At 38.0% G+C, this 23,762-nt stretch overlaps 1 protein-coding gene across 3 annotated transcripts in view; it reads left to right on the top strand.

The window, feature by feature from the left end:
* Positions 1-17,348, top strand: part of TRIM67 (tripartite motif containing 67) — a 32,207-nt gene extending 14,859 nt beyond the window's left edge. The window contains exons 2-10 of one of the 3 annotated variants that reach the window (XM_034428381.2): positions 2,309-2,404; positions 3,708-3,830; positions 4,720-4,830; positions 6,248-6,407; positions 8,868-9,013; positions 10,014-10,152; positions 12,108-12,411; positions 15,259-15,421; positions 17,143-17,348. In XM_034428381.2, the coding sequence (XP_034284272.1) occupies positions 2,309-2,404; positions 3,708-3,830; positions 4,720-4,830; positions 6,248-6,407; positions 8,868-9,013; positions 10,014-10,152; positions 12,108-12,411; positions 15,259-15,421; positions 17,143-17,208 (1,308 nt within the window). In that variant the 3' untranslated portion in view covers positions 17,209-17,348. Of the gene's footprint in view, positions 1-2,308; positions 2,405-3,707; positions 3,831-4,719; positions 4,831-6,247; positions 6,408-8,855; positions 9,014-10,013; positions 10,153-12,107; positions 12,412-15,258; positions 15,422-17,142 lie in introns of all 3 variants that reach the window. The other 2 variants (XM_034428382.2, XM_034428380.2) reach the window with 2 other exon arrangements.
* The last annotated feature ends 6,414 nt before the right edge of the window (positions 17,349-23,762 follow it).

The following is a 23,762-nucleotide window of genomic DNA, read 5'->3' as shown; positions in this document are numbered from 1 at the left end:
TTAGCATTTAGAATAGTAATTACAAGAATGGCTAGTGAACAAAAACTATTCTAAGCCAGGACCAGGTGGGCTTCAGATCTGTCTATTCCATATTAAATCATATTCTACTTTTATGTCATTTGAAAAATACATTGAAGGCACATTTTACATTATGTGGTCTTTAAATCAGCATTTGGTTTAATTTTGGAGGCCCTTGTATGGGAAAAACAGGGATTGTGTTATTGATTGGCAGGTGCTGTTGTTTATTCAGAAATTGTACGACTATTCCAAAGCACCTGAGGGCAGGACAAGAAGCAATGGGTGGAAACTAATCAAGGAGAGAAGCGACTAAGTTCTAAGGAGAAATTTCCTGACAGTTGGAACAATTAATCAGTGGAACAACTTGCCTCCAGAAGTTGTAAATGCTCCAATACTGGAAGTTTTTAAGAAGAGATTGGATAACCATTTGTCTGAAGTGGTGTAGGGTTCCCTGCCTAAGCAGGGGGTTGGACTAGAAGACCTCCAAGGTCCCTTCCAACTCTGTTATTCTATTCTATTCTATTCTATTCTATTCTATTCTATTCTATTCTATTCTATTCTATTCTATTCTATTCTATCCTATCCTATCCTATCCTATCCTATCCTAGAATTAGATTAAGTTATCAGTCCAAAATTCACTCCCTAATGTAGTTGCTGTATACAGTATATCCCATTTAAATTTTCATCTCCCTAAATTAACAGCTATGAATTTCTCTCTTCTGCTATATGCTGATGATGGTGGCTATTATTTTAAGGACTCCAACTGCCCTCAACCTGCACTCAAAACATTTGGTGTAGTATTTTAGGTAGCATCGGTTTGGTATAATTTTTTTCATGAGGCTAACGTGATGCTATGTTGCTAAAAATGTAGGAAAATTACAAAGGGTAATAGGACGGCAGGACACTGAACAAGTGAGGAGCTTCAAATATCTTGACATAATGCTCCAAGATTCAGGATCATGGAATACAAGTATTGACTCACTGTTAGAAATGTTTTCTCACTGGGAGAATTTCTCACTGGGAGAAATGTTTTCTGGTTGTTGCTTGTAAATTTTGTACACATACTCAGTTTATACACCGGACACAAATTCCTTTTGTGTCCAATTACACTTGGCCAATAAAGCTATTCTATTTTATTTTATTTTATTTTATTTTATTTTAGTCTAGTCTAGTCTAGTCTAGTCTAGTCTAGTCTAGTCTAGTCTAGTCTAGTCTAGTCTAGTCTAGTCTAGTCTAGTCTAGTCTAGTCTAGTCTAGTCTAGTCCCATTATGTATTGGGCTGATATGTACCATATAGAGTCAGCAGACAGGAGCGGCTTATAGGGTTCGCAAAGCTGTATATCAGTAAATGCAGAATGCAGCCACGCAGAGGATTATGGGAGCGACGGGGCGCTCTTCTCCTGCGCGAGCTGCATTGGCTTCCGGTGGACTTCCGGGTGCGCTTCAAGGTGTTGGTGATCACCTTTAAAGCGCTCCATGGCTTAGGGCTGGGGTATTTACGGGACTGCCTTCTGCCGCCAATTGCCTCCCACCGGCCAGTTCGCTCCCACAGAGAGGGCCTCCTCAGGGTGCCGTCGGCCAGACAATGTCGGCTGGCAACCCCCAGGGGGAGAGCCTTCTCTGTGGTGGCACCTATCCTCTGGAACAATCTACCCCCAGAGATAAGAGTGATCCCAGACCTCCGGATTTTTCGTCGGGCCCTTAAAACCTATTTTTTTCAGTTAGCCGGGCTGTCCTGATTTTATGGTTGGTTTTTAAAATTTGATATTGATTTTAATTGAAATGTTTTAAATTATGGGCCAAACTTTATTTAATTATTTTAAATCTATTTTAACTTTTGTGTACAAATGTTTTATTTTGGCTGTTCACCGCCCTGAGTCCGAAAAGAGAAGGGCGGTATAGAAATCTGAAAAATAAATAAATAAATAAAATAAATAAATACATAAAGGAGATGCTGCTTTTTATTACTTTATTTGATTTGCTACCTTTTCTCCAGAAGCTCGAGGGGGCATACAGAGTTTTGCTTTCTCCCATTTTATCCCATAAAAAGCCGATGAGATGTATTGGATGGAGAGAACAAGTAGCTGAAATTATCCACTGAGCTTCCATGGTTGAAGGCGGACTTGAATCTGGGTCTCCATGATCCCAGCTCAACACCAAGTCTTCATCCCCCATCCGCCTTTTAAGTAAAATCTCAGTCTTTTTAGGTACAGTTGCCAGGGCTTGTAATAGAAAGGCAGGCAGGAAGGCATGAATAGTGGTAGATAATTTCATCTTTTATTCCTTCCAGGCACAACTGTCCCAGGCTTTGAACGGCATTTCAGACAAAGCAAAAGAAGCAAAAGAATTTTTGGTGCAACTGAAAAATATTTTACAGCAGATACAGGTAATGTATACAGAATTTGAGCTTTTTTGTACATTGCTTTGAGTGGCCATAACAAAACTGTACAATGGCAAGTCTGCTGGGCAATTTTTTTGTTCAATTGCAGTGATGCTATTTAGGAGGCTAAACCAAGTCAATAAAAGCTCAGTACAACCCAATCCAATGCTTGGAATCACAGATCATAATGGGAAATTTACCTTCAACCCCATTCCTCAACCAATTGGTTTTTCACAATGGCCTTAAGATTAATTTGCTGGGAGGGAGAATATTCATTATTTCTCTTTTATTCGGCAATCTTGCTTCCTCCGTATTTTCAGGGAACATGTTCAGTTATGCAAGACATTGGCATCAAGTATACCTATGTCAATTTGTATATTAGAGAGAGAGAAATGAATATGTATGAGCGGTAGCATGGTGTGAGAATATGCTGACATGTTTCTGTCTAATTGAACATGATTGTAAAACTTGCAGCTTTATGGTACTTTCCACTCAAAGCCTCCACTGCCTTACTAGTCTGGAATCCATGTACCAGTAGTAAAATCCAAATTTTTTTACTACAGGTTCTGTAGGCGTGGCTTGGTGGGCGTGGTGTGGCTTGGTGTAGCTTGGTGGGCATGGCTTGGTGGGCGTGGCAGGGGAAGGATTCTGCAAAATCTCCATTCCTTCCCCACTCTGGGGCCAGCCAGAGGTGGTAAATGCTGGTTCTCGGAACTACTCAAAATTTCTGCTACCGGTTTTCCAAACTGCTCAATATTTCTGCTACCGGTTCTCCAGAACCTGTCAGAACCTATTGGATTTCACCTCTGCTATGTACCAAAAATCCACAATATCCTGTATGAATTCTGTTGAAATGAACAGGATCTCTGCATTATCATGGATGTGATTCCAACAGCTGAGCTTCTCAATCAGGAGCAGGATTTGCACAGGAAAATAAGGGAGTTGGCAGTTCAGAAATGTGAGGAAGGAAGGGAGAGAAGGAAAGAACAATCCTGATTAATAACACCCAAGAATTTATACAAACATCACCCCTAACAAAGCATGGAGGATGTTAAAAATTTAATGGTGCCAAGTTAGGAAAGGATATTTTTATCTTCTGTCAGAATCATCCTCTTAGTAGTATACTTGCAGACATTCTATAGCAATAGGAAACTGGTTTCAGGATGCTAATTAGTTATTATAAATAACCTGTATGATTCCAAAGTGTTTAGAAAAGAGCAGAAAAACAACTGTTGGTTACACACACTAGTTCTGGTGTCCTCAGAATATGACTATAAAGGTAAATGTTGTCCTACATCTTTTTTTTTAGGAAAACGGCTTGGACTATGAAGCTTGTCTGGTTGCTCAGTGTGATGCTTTAGTTGATGCTTTGACTCGCCAAAAGGCCAAACTGCTCACAAAAGTTACCAAAGAGCGTGAGCACAAGCTAAAGGTGAGTGAAAACTTTATTCATACCTGCTGAATAGAGGAACCTGATCATTTTTAAAATACATGTTTTTGAATATGTAGTTCTAAAGCTTTACATTAATTATTCAGCATCTTTACTGAATTTTATGAGAGAAAAGGATACAAGAGCATACAAGGAATCCTTTGTAGTCCTAGATCCTAATTTGCCATATCTAATCTGTACATGTGAAGCCACAAGCCACACACCTCTGAGATTCAAATAACTCAGCCATAAATATAAATGGATCCTGAACCTTTTTAGAATCTTCCCCTGCAAGTTGAACTTGCCTTATATGCCGTTGACCTCCCTAATATCAGAACCTATGTAGAGCCTATAGTTGGAGCTATTAAAAAAAGATGATATCAATATCTTTGTGTCAACTCTGAAGCGAACCTGGCTGAAGCCATCTTGGGCTGCCTCACAGTTGCCACGAAGTCTGAGAGGGGAAGCGAAGGGGGAAGTAGATAGCTCAGCGTACAGTCAAAATAAAACGTTTTCCTGTGGGAACCAAGGTCATCGTAACAGGTGGCTGGTGAAGGAGGAGAGGAGCCTGTCAACTATATTCATTGGACAATGTCACTGATGACACTAGGGATGTGGGGAGTTTTACTCTTTTAATTAGGTGAAAACTGCGGGAACCTTTAGAGTTGGTTTTCACCGGCTGTGCCGATACGATATATCCAATAAACATTTACTTTGAGGAATCTACCTGACTCAGAATCCTGCTTTCAAATGGTGCATTACTCAAAATGCTGACAATTTGTCTAAGCAAATATTATTCCATGAAATTCTTCTTCCTTCTGCTAGTGGTTCCAAAAATATTTCCTCAGTTCAGTGAATGTTGGAGAGATCAAAAGGCATTTTCCCTCCCTAGGTTGTATGGGATCAGATAAACCACTGCACTCTGAAACTGCGGCAGTCAACAGGACTTATGGAATATTGCCTAGAAGTAATCAAAGAAAACGATCCTTCTGGTTTCTTACAGGTAAGTTATCATTTGTCTTAGGGATAAATGACCAACTCTAATGTGTTCTGACCTAGGCTTCCTGAGTCGGTAAAACACACGAGTAGTCCCAAAAACCTCTTTTATTGCAACAGCTGTGAATTTGTTCATTCACAGATGAGTCCCAAATAGTTGTAAATAGTCCTTCAGGATATGCCCTTCAGGATAATCACCCACCTTTATCTCCCTTAACACGCTGCCAAAGACCTAATTGGCAAAGCCACACGGAGTCCAGAATCAAACAGAGCTTCAGGCTTTAAACTGTACAGAATCAACAATGTTGCTTCCTGCAAAGGCCCACGTGCCTTGCTCCTCTTTTAAGTCTTATGGAAGGGGCCAATCCAGTGGTGAAATCCAAATTTTTTTACTACTGGTTCTGTGGACGTGACTTGGTGGATGTGGTTTGGCTTGCTGGACTTGGCTTGGTGGGCATGGCAGGGGAAGGATACTGCAAAATCTCCATTCCCACCCCACTCTAGGGGAAGGATACTGCAAAATCTCCATTCCCACCCCACTCCAGGGGAAGGATACTGCAAAATCCCCATTCCCTCCCCATTCCTGGGGGAAGGATATTGCAAAATCTCCATTCCCACCCCACTCTGGGGCCAGCCAGAGGTGGTATTTGCCGGTTCTCCGAACTACTCAAAATTTCCGCTACCGGTTCTCCGAACTGCCCAAAATTTCCGCTACCGGTTCTCCAGAACTTGTCAGAACCTGCTGGATTTCACCCCTGAGCCAATCATCTCCAAGCCCTACTCCCGAGCCGTCCCTTTTGTTTTAACTATTCTTGCATTCTGGCAGCTCTGCCCATGCGTGCATTGGGAACAGGCTCCCCCTCTTTTTCTGCCTCGCTGAGGTCAGACTCTGGAGGCTCCGGAGGCAGCACGTACCTCCCAGGTGGCTCTTTCTCTGCCTCTGACACAGAGCCCTCATCTGAACCTTCCCCAGACTCCAGGACTGGCCCATGTTCCTCCCCAACCTCCTCATTGTCCAACTCTGCTGCTAGCTTCGCAGGCCGCTGGCGGGCCACAACACTATGAAGGATTCTAGTCTGGAAGTGATAAATGCTGTCATACCAACCTCATATATTTTTATATGGCTTATTCCATCCAATTCCGTGACAAAGATGGAGAAAGGTGGATTCTTGTAAGCCTCATTTGAAATTGATTAGTTTCTTGACATATTAGTTTTCACTGTGCATCCCACCTTCAGAAGCTAGCTGAAAATATTTGCTACTTGATTTAAAAGTCTTAAGACCTAAATCTCCAAAAATCGACTCACCTGCCTCAGGGGGCTCATTCCTTGAGTGATTGGGATCACAAATCCTTGCCTTCCAGTAGATGAACTGATTCTTCAATAGCTTTGTCTAGTCTGCAAAAAAAAAGTGTTCTTTTTTCAGATTTCAGATGCTTTAATCAAACGTGTTCAAGTATCTCAGGAGCAGTGGGTCAAAGGAGCCCTGGAACCAAAAGTATCTGCTGAATTCGATCTGACATTGGATAGTGAACCATTGCTGCAGTCAATCCATCAGCTGGACTTCATTCAGATGAAATGTAGGGGTGAGCTTTTGTAGGCTGATTTTCCTTCCCTTTTGTATGGGATTGCAAAGAATGGCTGTGAAAGGGAGAGTCGTCTAGACCAAGAGCTAGGGCTCAGTTCTCCAGATGAAAGTCACTTTTTAGAGGTTGAATAATTTCCATTTCTTTTTCCATGATTCTAAGAAGCACAAATAATAATCTCAATCAATGCTCGATATGTTAGTTAATGATTGATACCTTTCTATTTCCGGGTAGAAAGCTTCAATTAGGAACTAATATACTTTTAAAACGTAAAAAATGCTAAGTTATAATTTTCTCAAAAGCTTTCCTTTGTATTTGTTGTATCAAATACAACAGTAAATACAAACCAATTGCATATGAAGGCCATCGTGTTTAGTCATTTTCTTAAGCAGCATGATAGGGGTAGACAAACTAATGCTTCTAGGTGTTTTGGGTAACAAATCCCCAAATCTCTTTCCAAGGACCAAGCAGTTTGGAATTGATAGATGTAGACTCCAGAACTGCTACTTATGATATAAGAGCCCATTTTCTGAACTGTGATGTTTTTCTATCTTTTGTACTTTAGTTATACAGGAGTTTTCTGAACAGACAGTTGATAAGCTTTCGTTGGATCAAAGTGAAAATAACTTTAACCATCCGAAGTGGGCTGGCAGTTTTTCTGCTCATTTTTCCTTTTGTGGGTTTGCAGCTGGGAAACTAGCAGGAAACCAGCACATTTCCTGAATTCCCAGCCTTCCCAGACCTGGCTCTTAAAATGTCAGTAATCTGAAAAAAAAATGCTTGATGTTTTCAATATCTGCTTTCTGTTTTGTACGGCTATCGGCAATTGTGCAATTAAAATATACATCAGTTAGTTGCACAGTTATACATAGCTCTTTAGAAGGTTCCAAGAATATTAATAAAGGAAGAGGTATATGATAAAGAGACCGATTAAAATTACCTTGGCACTGAGAAATGTAGGTGAATAGGAAAAGTAGGAAGTGAAGTGTGCTAATAATATATAGCAGTTTCAGCCTTAAACAAAATTAAATGTCAGGACAAAATTGAAGAAAAGCCATTTGCATGTGTGCTTAAGAACAACTCTTATGATCTAAGAACCATCATCCATTTCTATTCTAACAATACTATGTGACATACAGTAGATCATATGGAACAGCAATTCATTTTACAACAGTTAGAAGCCTCGGAAATTAATATGCTTGCAATGATTTACTAAAAACGGGCCTGGTGGCTCAGCAGACTGATAGCATTGTGATTAACACCAGCTGTCTGCAATTACTGTAAGTTTGAATCTCACCAGGCTCAAGGTTGACTCAGCCTTCCATCCTTTCTAAGGTAGGTGAAATGAGGACCCAGATTGTGGGGGCAATAAGCTGACTTTGTATAAATATACAAAAGTATGAAGGCTATTGCTTAACGCATTGTAAGCCGCCCTGAGTCTCCGGAGAAGGACGGCATATAAATCAAATTAAAAAACAAAACAAAACGATGTTAAATGTGTTACTGTTCTTTTTTTCCTTTCACTTTTTAAAAACTTAATAGCTACTGCAGGGAACCTGATACAGGGAAAAGGGAAATTCATTAAAACTTAGTGCACAGGGAGAAGAATTTTAATATGAGTTCATAGAGAGATTACCTGACACAATGGGCCCATAGGGTGAAATAAGAGATTTCAATTTTTTAGCACTCATTGCACCTTTGCAATTTTCAAGAAGCTTTAAAAATGCAACCAAGCAATGGAACTTTTGCAGGAAGAAGCTTTCCCTCACAGCAGTTGCTCCATGGATTTTGCAAATGAACAAATACTGGCCCTCGCTCGCCCATAGAAAACACGGAGGAAAGTATAGGAAGCCTCTTCTGAGTACTGCAACTGCTGTATAAGGTTTTGATATGGCACAGAGTGCCGATCACATTGCTTCTGCATCCTGACTAGGCAAATTGCACTGGGCTGCATTACAGAGCAGCTGCTCAAGAAATACAGCTCCCATTCACAGGCCCATTAAATCCACTGACAGGTTGGCCACTTAAAGAACAGCACTGAACGTAAACCAAAACTAGACAAAACTTGTCCAGCTCAGTGTTTCTCAACCTTGACAATTTTTAGATGTGTAGATGTCACCTTCACCTTCAGTGAATTGAAATCCACACACCTTAAAGTTGTCAAGAAACACTGAGCTGGCTGAGTCGTCATATGCCAAGATGAAGTTTGCAAGATGGCACGATGGTGACTTTCTCAATGTTTGATTGCTCAGTTCTTTCCACATTAGTTTAAGGGCAATATTGAGGTAGTCATGATGAGGTTGCGGGTGTCAGGATTGCCATTTCAGAACTCAGGCTGTAAGCTGGGTGGTCTAAGAGGATCCGTTATGTTTTTTACATGAATGTTGTGTGGTTCACTATATGTGCAGCCCGAAAGGTAAGGGCAGAGTTGCATTAATCTGTGCTCAGTTCCTCTTTCAGTACCCCCAGTGCCACTCCTGCAGCTGGAGAAATGCTGTACTCGAAACAACAGTGTGACACTTGCCTGGCGGATGCCGCCCTTTAGCCACAACCCAGTGGAGGGATACATCTTGGAGCTTGATGATGGAGATGGTGGCCAGTTTCGAGTGAGTTTTTGTTCCTGTTATATTTATGTTTGGCTTTCTTGGGCAAATGCTGGTGTGCTTGCCCTATGATGGGCAAGCTTAGTATCAGAAATGGGAGCCCAATGTTTCTTCCTTTTGCAGTCAAGGAAGATCCAAACAAGATCTGGAGGGAGGAAGGGAGGATCCTAAATTAAAGGGTCCCTCTGCAGGTCTTGGCCAATGCAACTGCCATGGTTTTTGTGCATGCTGCTGGAGCCTTTTCATTTCCCCCCCTACAAAGTGACCTTGACTATGTGCCAGAATGGTCAAACAATTGGCAACTCCAAATCTCAACCAACAAATGCTCTGTCCTACACATTGGCAAAAAAAAAAATAAAAAAAAAAAATCAGAACACCAAATACAAGCTGGGTGGATACAACCTCGTAGATGACCCTCACTCTGTCAAGGACCTTGGAGTACTCATCTCAAACGATCTAAGCGCCAGACCTCACTGTAATAGCATTGCCTAAAAGGCATTAAGAGTTGTTAACCTAATATTGCAAAGCTTCTTCTCTGGTAATATTGTACTGCAAACTAGGACATACAAAACCTTTGCTAGACCAGTTCTCGAATACAGCTCGTCTGCCTGGAATCCGCACTGTATATCGGACATTAATACAATTGAGCAGGTCCAGAGGTATTTCACAAGAAGAATACTCCACTCCTCTGCTCACAACAGAATACCTTATGCCACCAGCTTGAAATTTTAGGCTTGGACAACTTAGAACTAAATGCCTATACTTTGACAGCCCTTACTGCATCTAGCCAGATACTAATGACTCTCTCTTCTTAGAAAATAATTGCTTTTAAAATTAATGAAATCATACTCTTCAAGCTTTTTCTAATTATGCATAACTTTGTAGTATCATTTTTTCTTAACTGGCGTTCATGTTACTGTGTCTCACAGTGATAATTGTCCAAAAGCAATTTAAGGTCTTTTGATGGACATTTGTATCTTTTGTTGTTGTTGTTGTTGTTTAGGAAGTATATGTGGGCAAGGAAACCTTATGTACAATTGATGGTCTTCATTTCAATAGTACCTACAATGCAAGAGTGAAAGCCTTTAATTCATCCGGGGTAGGCCCTTATAGCAAGACTGTTGTTTTACAAACTTCTGATGGTGAGTCTTTAAAAAAATACTTTCCCTTCCTAATATTTCTTTATATTTGGAATCAGTTGAACTTTAAGAAAACAGTATTTCCTACAAAAGTAGCTTTGAATTTTTAGATCAGGCTTCTGAAATTGAGTGAGGAATAAATAATAAATCTGAATCATTTAACACCAACTCTCTTTAACATATATATGCTTCCTTCTTGAACATCGACCTATACAATTAGAATATACTAGATTTTCCAGATTTTGTTGGTTTCCAGAATATTTCAGGATCAAAGGCAATTCCTTTTCTAATAACTTTTGGAAGAACTCCCTTTCAGATAGAATTCAGTTCCATCTGAACAAGCTTGATTCATTTTGGGATAATGTATATATCATAATGCACCAGTGGTTTTGGCACTTTCCATGGCAGAATCTGTCAAGTCTTGAAAACATTTCAGAAGATGTTAGGTTTTCTGATGGATTCTGAGTAGGTAGATGGATGATGATAGATAGATAGACAGACAGAAGACAAATGATAGATAGATAGATAGATAGATAGATAGATAGATAGATAGATAGATGATGGATGGATAGATAATGGATGGATGGATGGATGGATGGATGGATAGATAGATAGATAGATAGATAGATAGACAGACAGACAGACAGACAGACAGACAGACAGACAGACAGGTAGGCAGGTAGGCAGGTAGGCAGGCAGGCAGGCAGGCAGGCAGGCATTAAAAACTGCAGATGTTTTTAAAGTTAATTAATATGACAATAATGATCCTCATTGAGCTTCAGTGTATGTTCCTACCTCCATTTTATTCAGTGAGGAATTGCAGAATTTAATTACTTTTCAACTCACTGCAAGGAAATTATTTTCCATAACGTCTTATAAAATATGCATGTGAATTTAAGCTTCAGTTCCATATAATTAAACTTAAAATTAATATTGATTAATTATACTTAACCTTTATGAATCATAAAACATTTCTCTCAATTCTTTTCTTTCTTACATTAACATTGCCAGATTAGATTAGGAGGGAAAAAAACATTTGTTCTCCAAGATCCTTTCTTTAAAAGTCTACAGAGAATAGTAGACTTTTGTAACAAAGCTACTCACTAATAAAGAAGTATATTTAAAACCAATGTGCCAATTTGATAAAAACATAATGTATGTCTATATCCTTAGTAGGAGTAAATTGGCACTGTGTAAGATAATGTTTGGTCTCCACACATAAATATTCGTATCTATGATTTACAGTATATTGCACATCTTGGTTTGATGAAATGACATTTTACTTGGTTTGATGAGAAACACACTAAAATATTAACTGCTGCATCCATAATTCATTTTTTCATTAGGTGTGTAGATATTGCTAAAAAGAGTCAGGCTTTCTCATAAAATATAGCAGATCTTTTCTAAACATGGAATTCTATAGTCTCTTAAACGTTGACCGTTATAAACTCGGGCCAGCAGACAGAATGGCTTGGAGGATCATGGGATTTGAAGTTCCACAAATTTGGAGGAAACCCCATTGGGAAAATTTGGTTTACTGATACAAATTGAAGTCATGTAAGGAAATCTACAGAAGAATGGTGATAAATGGCACTTTTAATTCTTAGATATTATAGAGAGAGCGTGTAGAACTTTGAGATCATGTTTTTAAAGAGATCATGCAGCTGATGATAATCTGTAAATGATATCACTAATTCATAATTCCTAAATTTTTGAACCACTTGACCACTTGCATGTTATCATATATATTTTTTCAAATTATGATATTGGCTATGTGGTAATAATCTCAACACTTTAAAAAGTTGATTAAGGCGAACTGTCTATAAGGGTTCCTAGATTTCAAAGAATCATGAATGATCTTCATTTATTAATACAGTGCTACTGCTCATCACAATTCAGTTAGTTGTTGCACTGTTCTAATCTGTATACTCCACCTCTTTTCTTCTCTTTTTAAATAGTGGCTTGGTTTACATTTGATCCCTGTTCAGCCCATAGAGACATAGTCCTTTCAAATGACAACCAGACTGCTACCTGCAGTAGCTATGATGATCGTGTGATTCTGGGCACTGCAGCTTTCTCAAAGGGAGTCCACTATTGGGAGCTGCATGTGGACCGTTATGATAACCATCCGGATCCAGCCTTTGGGATTGCTAGAATCAATGTGGTCAAGGACATGATGCTGGGGAAGGATGACAAAGCCTGGGCAATGTATGTTGACAACAATCGCAGTTGGTTCATGCATTGCAACTCCCATACTAATCGGTAAGCATTCAAGAAGGTGCTTTCTGGCTTAATCCAGGTTTTCTTCTTGTTCTTCAAGAGTTGTGCAGTGAATGTCTTGCCACCCCATCATTTCAGAAACATTTATCATACATCCCAATTCCTGCCAACATAGCTCATAAATCTGTGTTACTATACATAACTGTTTTGACATTTGTCAGCATTAGGCTTATGGACCAAATATGATATGGCATTTAGCAGATTCTTGGTTTTAACCTGGGTCTGCTCCCATCACTTATAATGCAAATGACTGAAGAAGCAAAATAGCAAAAAGGCATTTAAATGGAGTTTGCTAAATCAATCATAGTGTTAGCTTTGTGCCCTCTCTCTTTTCTTACTGTTCTTTTAATTTGATATATATAAATATATAAATATATATATATTTGATATATATATATATATATATATATCATGTCTTCTCATATAATAGATTAATAATAGATTTATGATATAAATCTATTTCAAGCTATTTAGCTCTCATCAGCTACCCATACCCTTACTTGGATTCGAACTTGGGCTGCCTGCATGTTAGGCAGTTGTATTAACCTCTGAGCCACAAGTTCTCCTCCCTTCATCAACTTGAGCCAGGGGAGAGATTAAGTGTTTTTCTATCGAGGCACCTGGTCTACCCCAGCATGTGGGAGGGAGCATACTACATCCCTTTCTCCTTTCAGCTCCAATCCAGGAGCCCTCAAGCAATTTGATATAAAATGGTTTGTTGTGAATGCTACTGCTTGAGGGCTCCTGGATTGGAGCTGAAAGGCGAAAGGGATGCAGTATGCTCCCTCCCACATGCTGGGGTAGACTAAGTGCCTTGATAGAAAAACACTTTATCTATCTATCTATCTATCTATCTATCTATCTATCTATCTATCTATACATACATATATATATATATACATATATACATATATACACATATATACATATACATATACATATACATATACATATACATATACATATACATATACATATACATATACATATACATATATATATATATATATATATATATATATATATATATATATATATAAAAACACTGTATATTTAGTATATATACTAAAAACATTGTATATATAAAATATCTAAAATGAAGTTGGCTGGCCTGCTTCTGAATCTGTCTCCTATTTTTAACTTCTTCATGTCAAATGATTCATTCATTTCCTCGTTGGCTTCTGCTTTGCTTCCAAGGATTTAAAGCAGAATATATACTGCAACCTCCTCCAACTCTGCCCCCTCCCCCCCATAACAGGTTAGTTAGGTGATTTTAGGATAACAAATGACAATTGACCTTAGTCACTTCTATGGCTTCTGTGTATAGACCTAAATCCAGATGTAGCCATGAATCTGTACTCAACTACTGTATGGAATTTTCTCAAATCTATTCAGAGTTGTTTTAAAATATAAGTCAGTGAAGTAACAGTGAACTGTTCATCATTATATTAGGGAGGGCTTAATGATCATTTATGCAAATGGAAGAAATAAGGAATTAATAAGCATGTCTGTTGATTAAAAATACCCAATGAAAATGTTCCCTTACCTGATTGTAAACCTTACAGCAGCCATGTAAGTTGTAAGTTAGTATTTCTCCTCAATATTGCAGATCCTTGCCTTCAACCTGCTGGATTCTGTATGATTCATTTGCAATCCATTTTAGACAATATCGGTAGTCCTTGATGTATGACCACAATTGAGCCCAAAATTTATGTTGCTAAGTGAGATGTTTGTTAAGTGAATTTTACCCCATTTTATGACCTTTCATGCCACATTTCTTAAGTGAATCACTTCAGTTGTTAACTTAGTAACACCGTTTTTAAGTGAATCTGGCTTCCCCAATGACTTTGTTTGTCAAAAGGTCACGAAAAGTGTTCAAATGGCCCCAGGACACTGCAACTATCATAAATATGAGTCAGGTGCCAAGCCTTTGAATTTTGATCACATGACCATGGGAATGCCACAACAGTCGTAAGTGTGAAAATGGTCATAAGTCACTTTTTTCAGTGCCATTATAACTTTGAACAGTCACTAAGTTAACTGTTGTAAGTCATGGACTGCCTGTATATGGTTACCTTGGTATAATTGGATAATAAACAATGTAGCATACATATGATTAGAAAAAACTTCATAAATTTGCATTTCATTTGGTTACAGCTGCCCTATCTGGATAGCAAATTCCTGACCAGCTTTTTCAGGCAATGAGGAAAAGATTGCCATTAGCGAATTTTCTATTATTTTTCTATCACTATTCAGTTGGACGTTTTCACTAAACTTGCATAACTGAACAGTTCCCTAAACTGTGCTTATTTATGTTAAAAGTAATCTTTCAACCTAATTTTCTGCCAATGCAAAAGAAAGGATCGGTAGGTAGTAAGGGATGAACTTCTCCCCTTCTCCTGATCTTCTTGTGTATAGTTCTGTGGTAAAAGATGTCTAAATGACGTCTTTTAGAAGTCATTGTTTCCATTCCCTTATTCTGATTAATTTTTTTCCTAGAATCAGGCAAATAAATCAATAGTATTTATTGGCAACTTTTTAAAGCAGCTGCAGCTTTTCTGGGGATCTTTTGTCTGCACTGTGTAGCTACCACATATCCTGAGAAAAGACATAACTGCTTTAAACAGGTACAAACAGGTTTTACATACAGACAAATTCTTTCCTATGCACTCTAAATTAGATTTTTGAAATCTAATCTGAAGCCCAGCAGAGACGCAGTGATGAGTTACTTAGCGTCTTGCACTTTTCTAAGAGATTCCTGCATTAAGAAAATTAAAATATGGCAGAGTCTGATGTTGTTAACGTCATTATTGTCTCTTTGTTTTTTAGGACAGAAGGAGGTGTTTCAAAAGGTGCAACTGTAGGTGTTCTTCTGGATCTCAACAAGCACTCCTTAACATTTTACATAAATGGGCAGCAGCAGGGCCCTCCAGCATTTGAGAACGTGGAGGGTGTTTTCATGCCTGCATTAAGTCTCAACCGAAATGTTCAGGTAAAAATGTTCTTTTGTTGCAGAGGTGGGCAACTATGGCCCTTTTATGACTTGTGGACTTCAATTCCCAGAATTCCTGAGCTAACATGGCTGGCTCAGGAATTCTGGGAGTTGAAGTCCACAAGTCATAAAAGGGCCATAGTTGCCCACCCCTGTTCTATTGGATTAGGTCAGTTCAAAGTAATAGTTGAATAAATTGCACTGTGTGGTATCCTTGTTGCTCTCTGAACCTGATTGCAGACATTACCCAACTAGGGAACATCATCAATGCTAGTGAGCGTGGGGATTGCTCCCTATTGATATATGGTGACTTGGCCTGCCAATGTTGGTGGAAGTGTAGTTTTCTCTGTAATACCTTAAGTTATTGTTTTCTGCTTGATTGTTTTTGTGGTGTTAATCTCTGCTTATCTGAATGCTGGTTGCTGGAGATGATGCATTCTGGACTATTTGTTTCTTCTTAGCTTTATTTTTTTTAATTGTCTCTTTTCAATGATGTGTAAATATTCATCTTAAATTGTCTATTAATTACCGATTTGTCTAAATGCAAAACTTCCAGAAATTTCCAAAAGTTCCTGGATTTAGCTTGTTTTAGGGAAGTAGTTTCCCAGTTAAAACTATGGTTGGGTCTGTTCAAGTTCAGGGAACAACAAGGACTCCAGAGTTCAAACCTGATTTACGTATATATTCTCTTCTATTGAAATTGCACTTCAGACAGAAAACAACAGATATATATATATATAGGTAGTCTTTAACTTACGACCATTTCTTCAGTGATCATTTGAGGTTACAATGGAATGAATGAATAGTGGTTATGACTGGTCCTCATTATTCTGGTTGTCCATGATTACATGATCACAATCTGGGCACTTGGCAACAGATTCACACTTATGACTGAGTGCAGTGCCCTGCAATCATGTAATCACCATTTATAAACTTCCCTGTTGGCTTCCCTAAGAAAGTCAGTGGGGAAGTCATCGGGGAAGAACACAAGTCACTTGGGTAGGTTTCCTCATCCGCAGACCCTCTATGCCATGTGCTATCCTTGCCACTCTCTCTCTCTCTCTCACACACACACACACACCCTCTATATCATGATTTAGTGCAGTGGTGGGACTTGACTAACTTAACAACCAGTTCTCTGGCTGGGTTGATGTGGCCGATTGGTCATGTGACTGGGTGTTATGAGTGAGGTCACCCACCCAGTCACATGGGTGACGTCACTCATCACACCCAGTCCCGCCTCCAGGCCACTCGCCTCAAGGGCAGAGGTGGGATACAGCTGGTTGGGGCTAATCCCACCAGTGGTTGCCCCTCCCTATTTTTCAGCCATTCTTCAGGCCGTTTTAGGCCATTTTTCAGGCTGTTTTCAGGCCGCTTTCAGGCCATTTTTGGCCTAAAAAATGGCCCGAAAAAACAACCTGAAAATGGCCCGGAAAACAGGCCAAAAAACAAGCAGGGGCAAGGCTAGCCAGTGGTAGGATTTGCCAGTTTACCGAACTGCGCGGAATCTTTACTGGTTCGCCCGAACCGATGTGAACCAGCAGCACCCACCTCTGATTTAGTGAATGCTGGGAAAATTACATCTATATTTTATGCTCAAAAGTCCTCAAAAAACATTCCATTTCAGTGGGTTCCTGCAAAACCTGCCTTAGCTAATGATCCCCTACTTTGTGCATATATTTTTAGTCCTAAAATCTTGCTTTTTTCCCCCTCTCTTGCAGGTGACTCTACACACAGGTCTGGAGGTACCTCAGACTGTAAGACCACCAAAGCTGCCAACCAACTGAGTTCCTGCTACTTATATCTCAGCTAGATTTTATAATCTTTCTAAATGATCAGTTTTAAAATAACACACTCATAGTTGAAATCAAAATAATGATGGTTAGATTTAGGGGTGTTTGCGGGGAGATTAAAGCAGCCAAGATGGCCTCTGTGACCTACTTCTTTTTTACATGCATTAATACACATAAAAAGGAGTGGGTTTCAAATCCACTGTTCCAGATGCCTTCTTGACTTTATTTTAACCTAACCTGTGGATACCCCTGTTTAAATAACTCAGTGATTTCCTTCTTAGTTCTACATGCCTTTTAAATTTTTATATTGTTTCAAGAGTGCTTATACCACCGAACTGCCTGTGCATTTTGGCTTTATCCTTGTGTGAAAGCTTACCAACTGCCCTCTAAAGGTAATCATACAAGTGGACGCTACAGTTTCATTTTCTTTTCACACATCGATTCTGTTTTCGTACAGCAAAAGAGAGAGAAATCAACAGTATACACATGCTGTTGATTATAGCGGGAATTAATCATCTTTAATCTTCTCTGGATCACATTTGTTCTGGGCACGTTTTGCTTGATCCCGATCTGTGGCTATGGTATATTGACATAGAGGATTATAGCTGTATCCTTTATGGCCTGATTGCTTGAAGGAATTTCAGTATGGTAGAGGCTGCTGTCTTTGTGCAGATGTTTGGATTAAGTGATATCTAGATCACTTTTATTCCAAAGATTTGGGCATAGCAGAATAAAAATAGAGTGGATTGGGTTCAGTAGCATCATTATCATTCCTTCTACTGTAAGGATTAAACTTCTAACGCAATATATACAGTACTGCAAATCTCCAAATGTTTAATCCAGATCATTGTAGCTTTCTCTTTGAATATCTGTTCTGATAACTCTGCCTTCAACACAAAGCTCATACTGTGCTGCTGTATTTGTGTGTGTTGACTTTGCGCTGACTTTGAGTGCCATATTGTAATCACATAATTTTTAGACAGAGCAGATGTTTAGAAGAAACCAAAGATCCATTCATATATGGGGATATGAAGCACAGGAAGCTCAGAATCCATATCTATACAAAGATGACACATTAACGTTTTGATGAACTCACATTTTCCTTCTTTGCCTTGTTGTCATTATTCCATTTGAATTCATGTGGCAAAAGGAACTTCAGCTTGTACTCCTATATACTTCTACTAGTCTGTGTGAATGCAAATCTTACACTTGCAAGGTTAACATGTGATCAAGGGTAACTAATCTCTTCTTTCTGGAAACAAGTTGGAAGTTATTAATACATCCCTAACAACTATCTTAGCCTTTTCAACAATTAACCAATTATTTCATTCTAAACTTGCCAATTTTAATTATTTCTCCCAAGATCTACGACCAAAGCAGTTATTAGGAATATACTTAATGTTCAGAAATGAACAGCACTTAATCAAATAGAAAATTTTACATTTGCTTTAGCTCTGTATTCAACAGTATTAAGTTAAAAGTTAAACATGTGTTTAAATATTTGTTAGCTTTTCCTTATGCCAGCCAAATGAAATTTAATGGATTTAGCAAGCCAGTAGCATGAGGAGGAAAAATCAAATCTTTTTCTCTCTCTGAGCTGGTTTGATGTACCTTTCCTAGTAGAAGTGAGAAATTAGCACAGACTGACCAGTGCACAATTTCTGGTTTATATTAAACTAGAGTTCCCTGTTCATCCTCAGTTAAAGCAAAGAAAAGTCAGGATTTTCATTAATTGGTTTGGTTTCCCAATTTGGAAATTAACAAGTTCATGGATCCTATTAGCTTATTAATAATTATCCTTCATATAATGCTATTCAGATCTGTTCATGATCTGAAAAGTTCATGGATCCTATTAGCTTATTAATAATTATCCTTCATATAATGCTATTCAGATCTGTTTCTTGTTAAGAAGATACAAGCGCACATCCTAATTTGTCAAACAGTACATCAAGTATGAAAAAGCTTTAGATGGCTGAATTTGTACTATTTCACAACCCTAAAGAATGCTTCCCCACGTAATATATTCCTCATACACAGAAAGCCAGCAGGATCAATTAAAAAGTTGGTCTAGTTAGAACCTTTTTCCTGAGCTGCTGTTTCATAAACTGTATATAAGGAATATTCTCCATAGAGAATCATTTTCTTATCTGGACCTGAGTGGTACAGCCCAAATTATGGCATAAGAGGATTCTACTTAACTGATTTGGACCCAATCATTTTTTAAAGTCCAAATCAAATGCTCTGTCTTGTTTGAAATTTTAATAATGGGGCAGATCTCACCATATGACATTTGAGGTCGTGTTGCTATGACAACCTATGATAAAGTTGGAAGTGCATCTAGATCAGCTTTTCACAATCAAAGAAATTAGGCAGATCATCAAAGTTCTACATACATATTTGGCTCCTAATCGTTATTCTTAATTAAGTCCATGTGCTGAAGTTATGTCTGTGTTTCTTCATTTTGAGGTGGAGATGATCTACTTGTGACTTTATGATCATCATGCGTACATCAGCAATAGGTTCTGAAGGCTTGGTGCCATACAGCTGTTATAATGCTTTTTATGTGAATTAATCAAAATTCTTCCATAATATAAAAGCTGGCAGTTGGAATTCAAACATTCCTTCTGCCTATATCCTGGGGAATTGCTTTGGCAGTGATATGTACTTGGAAAAGGATTATATAAAAAGACGGAGGATATTAGGATAATTATGCAATATCTGTACTATTTTTTCCAGCTTGTTCCCAATAAATCAAGAAACACTAGACGAAGAAAATTTTTATACTGGGACGAGCAAATGAAATTGGAATGATTTTTTTCCCTTTTAATTTCAAAACTCTTTTAGGGAAAATGCTTTCTATTGCAGGAAAGAATATTCAAATTAATCTGTCTTGTATGGGCTGGAGGTACTTTCTTATAAAGTACAGAAATGGTTCTCTGAGTGTTTTAATTGTTAAATAATGATATGATGAGACATTTAAAGTAGCAAATGACAAATGCTCTGATTTTTTTCATGCTTAAAATGTGTCCTATCTTTGTCCAGGATTTTAAAATTATTAATATTTAGTAGAGTCAGCTTCAGGCCTACCTCAACAACTTCACATATTATGGACCTTGTTCACTGTGAACATACCTTGTATAAACCCAGGCTTAGTAGGAAGAACAGTGATATTTGAAGTACTTTTCTGTAGGCAGGGAACCCATTCTGCCTCTATGAACCCCAAATCATTCGTTGTACTAAGCCATAATGTGGCTTAGCTAAACACATTGTGTGAATCCAGACAACTTTAGCTTGTTGAATAAACCATGGATTTCATGGTTAAGCTATTCCCAGTTTATATGCATGTGCACCTGCACACACACACACACACACACACACACACACAAACAAACATACACACACTTACCACAATCTTATTGATGGTGATCAGATATAATAAAAATAATTCAAAATCACTGGTGGATTTAGTAGTAATTAGTAGAATATTACAGCTTAGCATGGTATGGCTTATTATGCTAGGTATTAATAAGCAGTTAACATTCCTTATTTGGGGGGTAAAGCCAAATTCTTTTGAAATATTATGAATTTTTCTTCAATCAATGCCCAGCAATCTGAATATTTAGCAATCATTTTTATAATCCTGCTATAGAATTTTTTTGTTTATGTTTTGTTTATGTTTATGTTATATATTTTTTTTATATAACTTCATGTTGTTTGTACTTGCACTATGTTTTTCTTGGAGGTACTGAAAAAAGCAGAGAAAATGCGAACCTTGGATATTGGAATTCTCCGTTCTTGTTCAGAAATAAATGAATCATCCATTTCTGTGCTTTCTCTCATGATGATTCAAAGAGAGAATCCAAGTGGGAGAAATTCTGAGCCATCTTTTTATCCAAACCAAGGACCATTTTACTAACAACTTCGCAGATGCTGTATGTCTGATCGATCACACAATGACATACAGCAATTCTCTGACGACATGCTGCTTTCAAATATCAGTTGACTTACTCTTATTTTATATTGTGTAGAGAAGATCTACCGTAATCTTAGATGGCTCTAAAACAACATAGGAAGAAATTCTTAAAACAGAGCAGTTAGAACAAACCAGCCTGAGATTACCAGATAATGCATGTTACCTTGGATGCTTGAAACATTATACAAATCTCAATTATGATTGTTGATGTTTTTATTAAATCTACCTCTCCCAGCTATATTCAGATATCTTTCAGCAGAATAGAAAACAGCTGATTTATGTAGCTAATAAAACTTTAAAGTTTTTTTCCTCTTAAAGCAATCAATATCATGTGATATATATACAAAATAATACAGATTTGTGGGGTTTTGTTTTTGTTTTTTACAAAAAAAAAACTTGGCTGAAGACTTGGCTGTTCAAGCAAATAGGCTGACTCTGATTCTGGGTTTTATTATTTATTAGTTAATTTGGATTAAAATGGGATTTTGTTGTACATGTTTTTAACTTGTGTTCGCCGCCCTGAGTCCTTCTGGAGAAGGGCGGCATATAAATACATTAAATAAATAAATAAAAAAATAAATAAATAAATAAATAAATAAATAAATAATTAATAGTGATTACTGCCCTAGATGGTTAATACGTTTTGGATATACACATTCAGGAGGTGTTGCAAAACCATAAAAGTGGTGAAAAAAGAAACTATTAAAGAGGAATAAATCAGTTGTTTTTCAAGGTCCGGTGGATTTTTCGCTCCATATCTGTTTTTTAAATCCCTCATTATTTTAGGGGCAGTGGAAAGTCAATGTATAGTACAGTAATGCCAAAAACAAATTGGGGGAAGGAATAATGTTTTTTGTTTTGTTTTAGTCTAGACTGCCTGTTTTTTTTTTGAGGGGGGGGCGAGGGGGCTAATTGATTTATTTTATTTTATTTATTTTATTCAATTTATATCCCGCCCTTCTCCAAGTGGACTCAGGGCGGTGCACAGCCAGACTAAAACCCATATCGATACAAAATTTAAAATTATTAAAAGAATTAAATAACTGTGGCCCAAAAATTTAAAACATTGAAACTAAAACCCCTTTGACAATTTAAAAGCTAAAAACTAATTTATTTAATTGCTTTACTGTTTTTTTGGATTTTGCAAGTCACCCAGAATCTTCTGGAGTAGGCAGCCAAATTATTACAAAGCAACTTGTAATAGGGTAAGAGATCTAGATGGTCTGTTTTACTTCTGTAAAAGTCTGTTTTACTTCTGCAAAATATTTGTCACTAATGAAACAGACTAAGGAATATAGTTTACAAAGATGGACTAAGTTATTCTGGCAAAATAAATGAAGTTTGATGTCTTTGGGCCTATTTTTTTTAAATGAAGATAAAGCTCTGCTTTATGTATTTTCCATGTGTTCCAGTAAGCATTAGTAACAAACTCAGATATATCTATGAACAAAACTAATATTCCCTGAATGAGTCTGGGACCAATCTGTTTGACAGGCAACAGACCGTCCAGAGACCTTATGAACAAAACAAGAACATATTTTTATTGTTTTGATTATTCATTTGGTTATGGGATTACTTTTCTTAACCTAATAATGCCAGGAAGAGCAAACATTCATGCAAAATGTTAATTATGAGTCCAGATCTCTTATAAGGATATTTTACAAGTCTCCTCCCTTGAATATCATCTGAAAATGAATAAATAAATTCAATAAGATTGCCACCTTCAAATTTACTCAGCTGTGTGTGAAGGGAGGAGTTATGGTAGTAGACTGGGAAGGCTTGGAGTATCAGTTGCTTTATGTTTACTTCTATGAGTCTGTACTTTGTTTCTCTGGATCTCACTAGGGAAACATATCCAGATACTATATCCCACAGCTACTACTACCATAGAATCATGCTGCTGTTCACTCTTTTTTTACTTTTTTTTCTTTTGATCTTTTTCATGTGACTTTGTAGAACCCAAGCAGTTGGATGGTTATTGAGGAAGTATATGAGTAAGACTTTGTCACAGCAGTTAAAATGGCACACGGAGGCTCTTGGTTGAATGTCCTGAAGCTTTATTTTGCAAATGTGAGGTTCAAAACCATGCAGAAATGAAAAATCTTGTTACAAGAAGTTTGGCAAGCCTTGTTCTTTTACATATTTGGTTCAGGGATGATATCCACCCACCCACCACAATAGTGCATGCATGTATGCGGTCAGTTGGCCATGCTATTTTCTCATGTTATATTGCTCCCCCATGATCTATCTCCTTTCTTATATTTAACAATATACTTAGTATATCATACTTAGTATTCTTACATTAATATTAGAGACAAGTACCTCTTCCACAATTTCATTAATTGTACCTCATTTGGGGAGGTGTGTGGAATTCAATGCAACTTTAGCATTGTAAGCTGAATCACCAAAAGAACCCCTGTTTCTGTGGGTCAGGAGTGTCAAAGTCAAGGCCCGCGGGCTGCATCTGGCCCACAGGGTGCTTAGATCTGGCCCGTGGGGCCGCCCTGGAAACAATGAAGGACCAGCCCCCGGTGCCTCTGCCAGGGAAAACGGGCTCCCAATCTCCGTTTTTGGC

The sequence above is a fragment of the Pantherophis guttatus genome, chromosome 1 (assembly GCF_059756535.1).
Source record: "Pantherophis guttatus breed Tessera chromosome 1, ASM5975653v1, whole genome shotgun sequence".
NCBI lineage: Eukaryota > Metazoa > Chordata > Lepidosauria > Squamata > Colubridae > Pantherophis > Pantherophis guttatus.
Note: the sequence above shows the minus strand (reverse complement) of the source record. Positions and strands in the feature narration are given on the sequence as shown.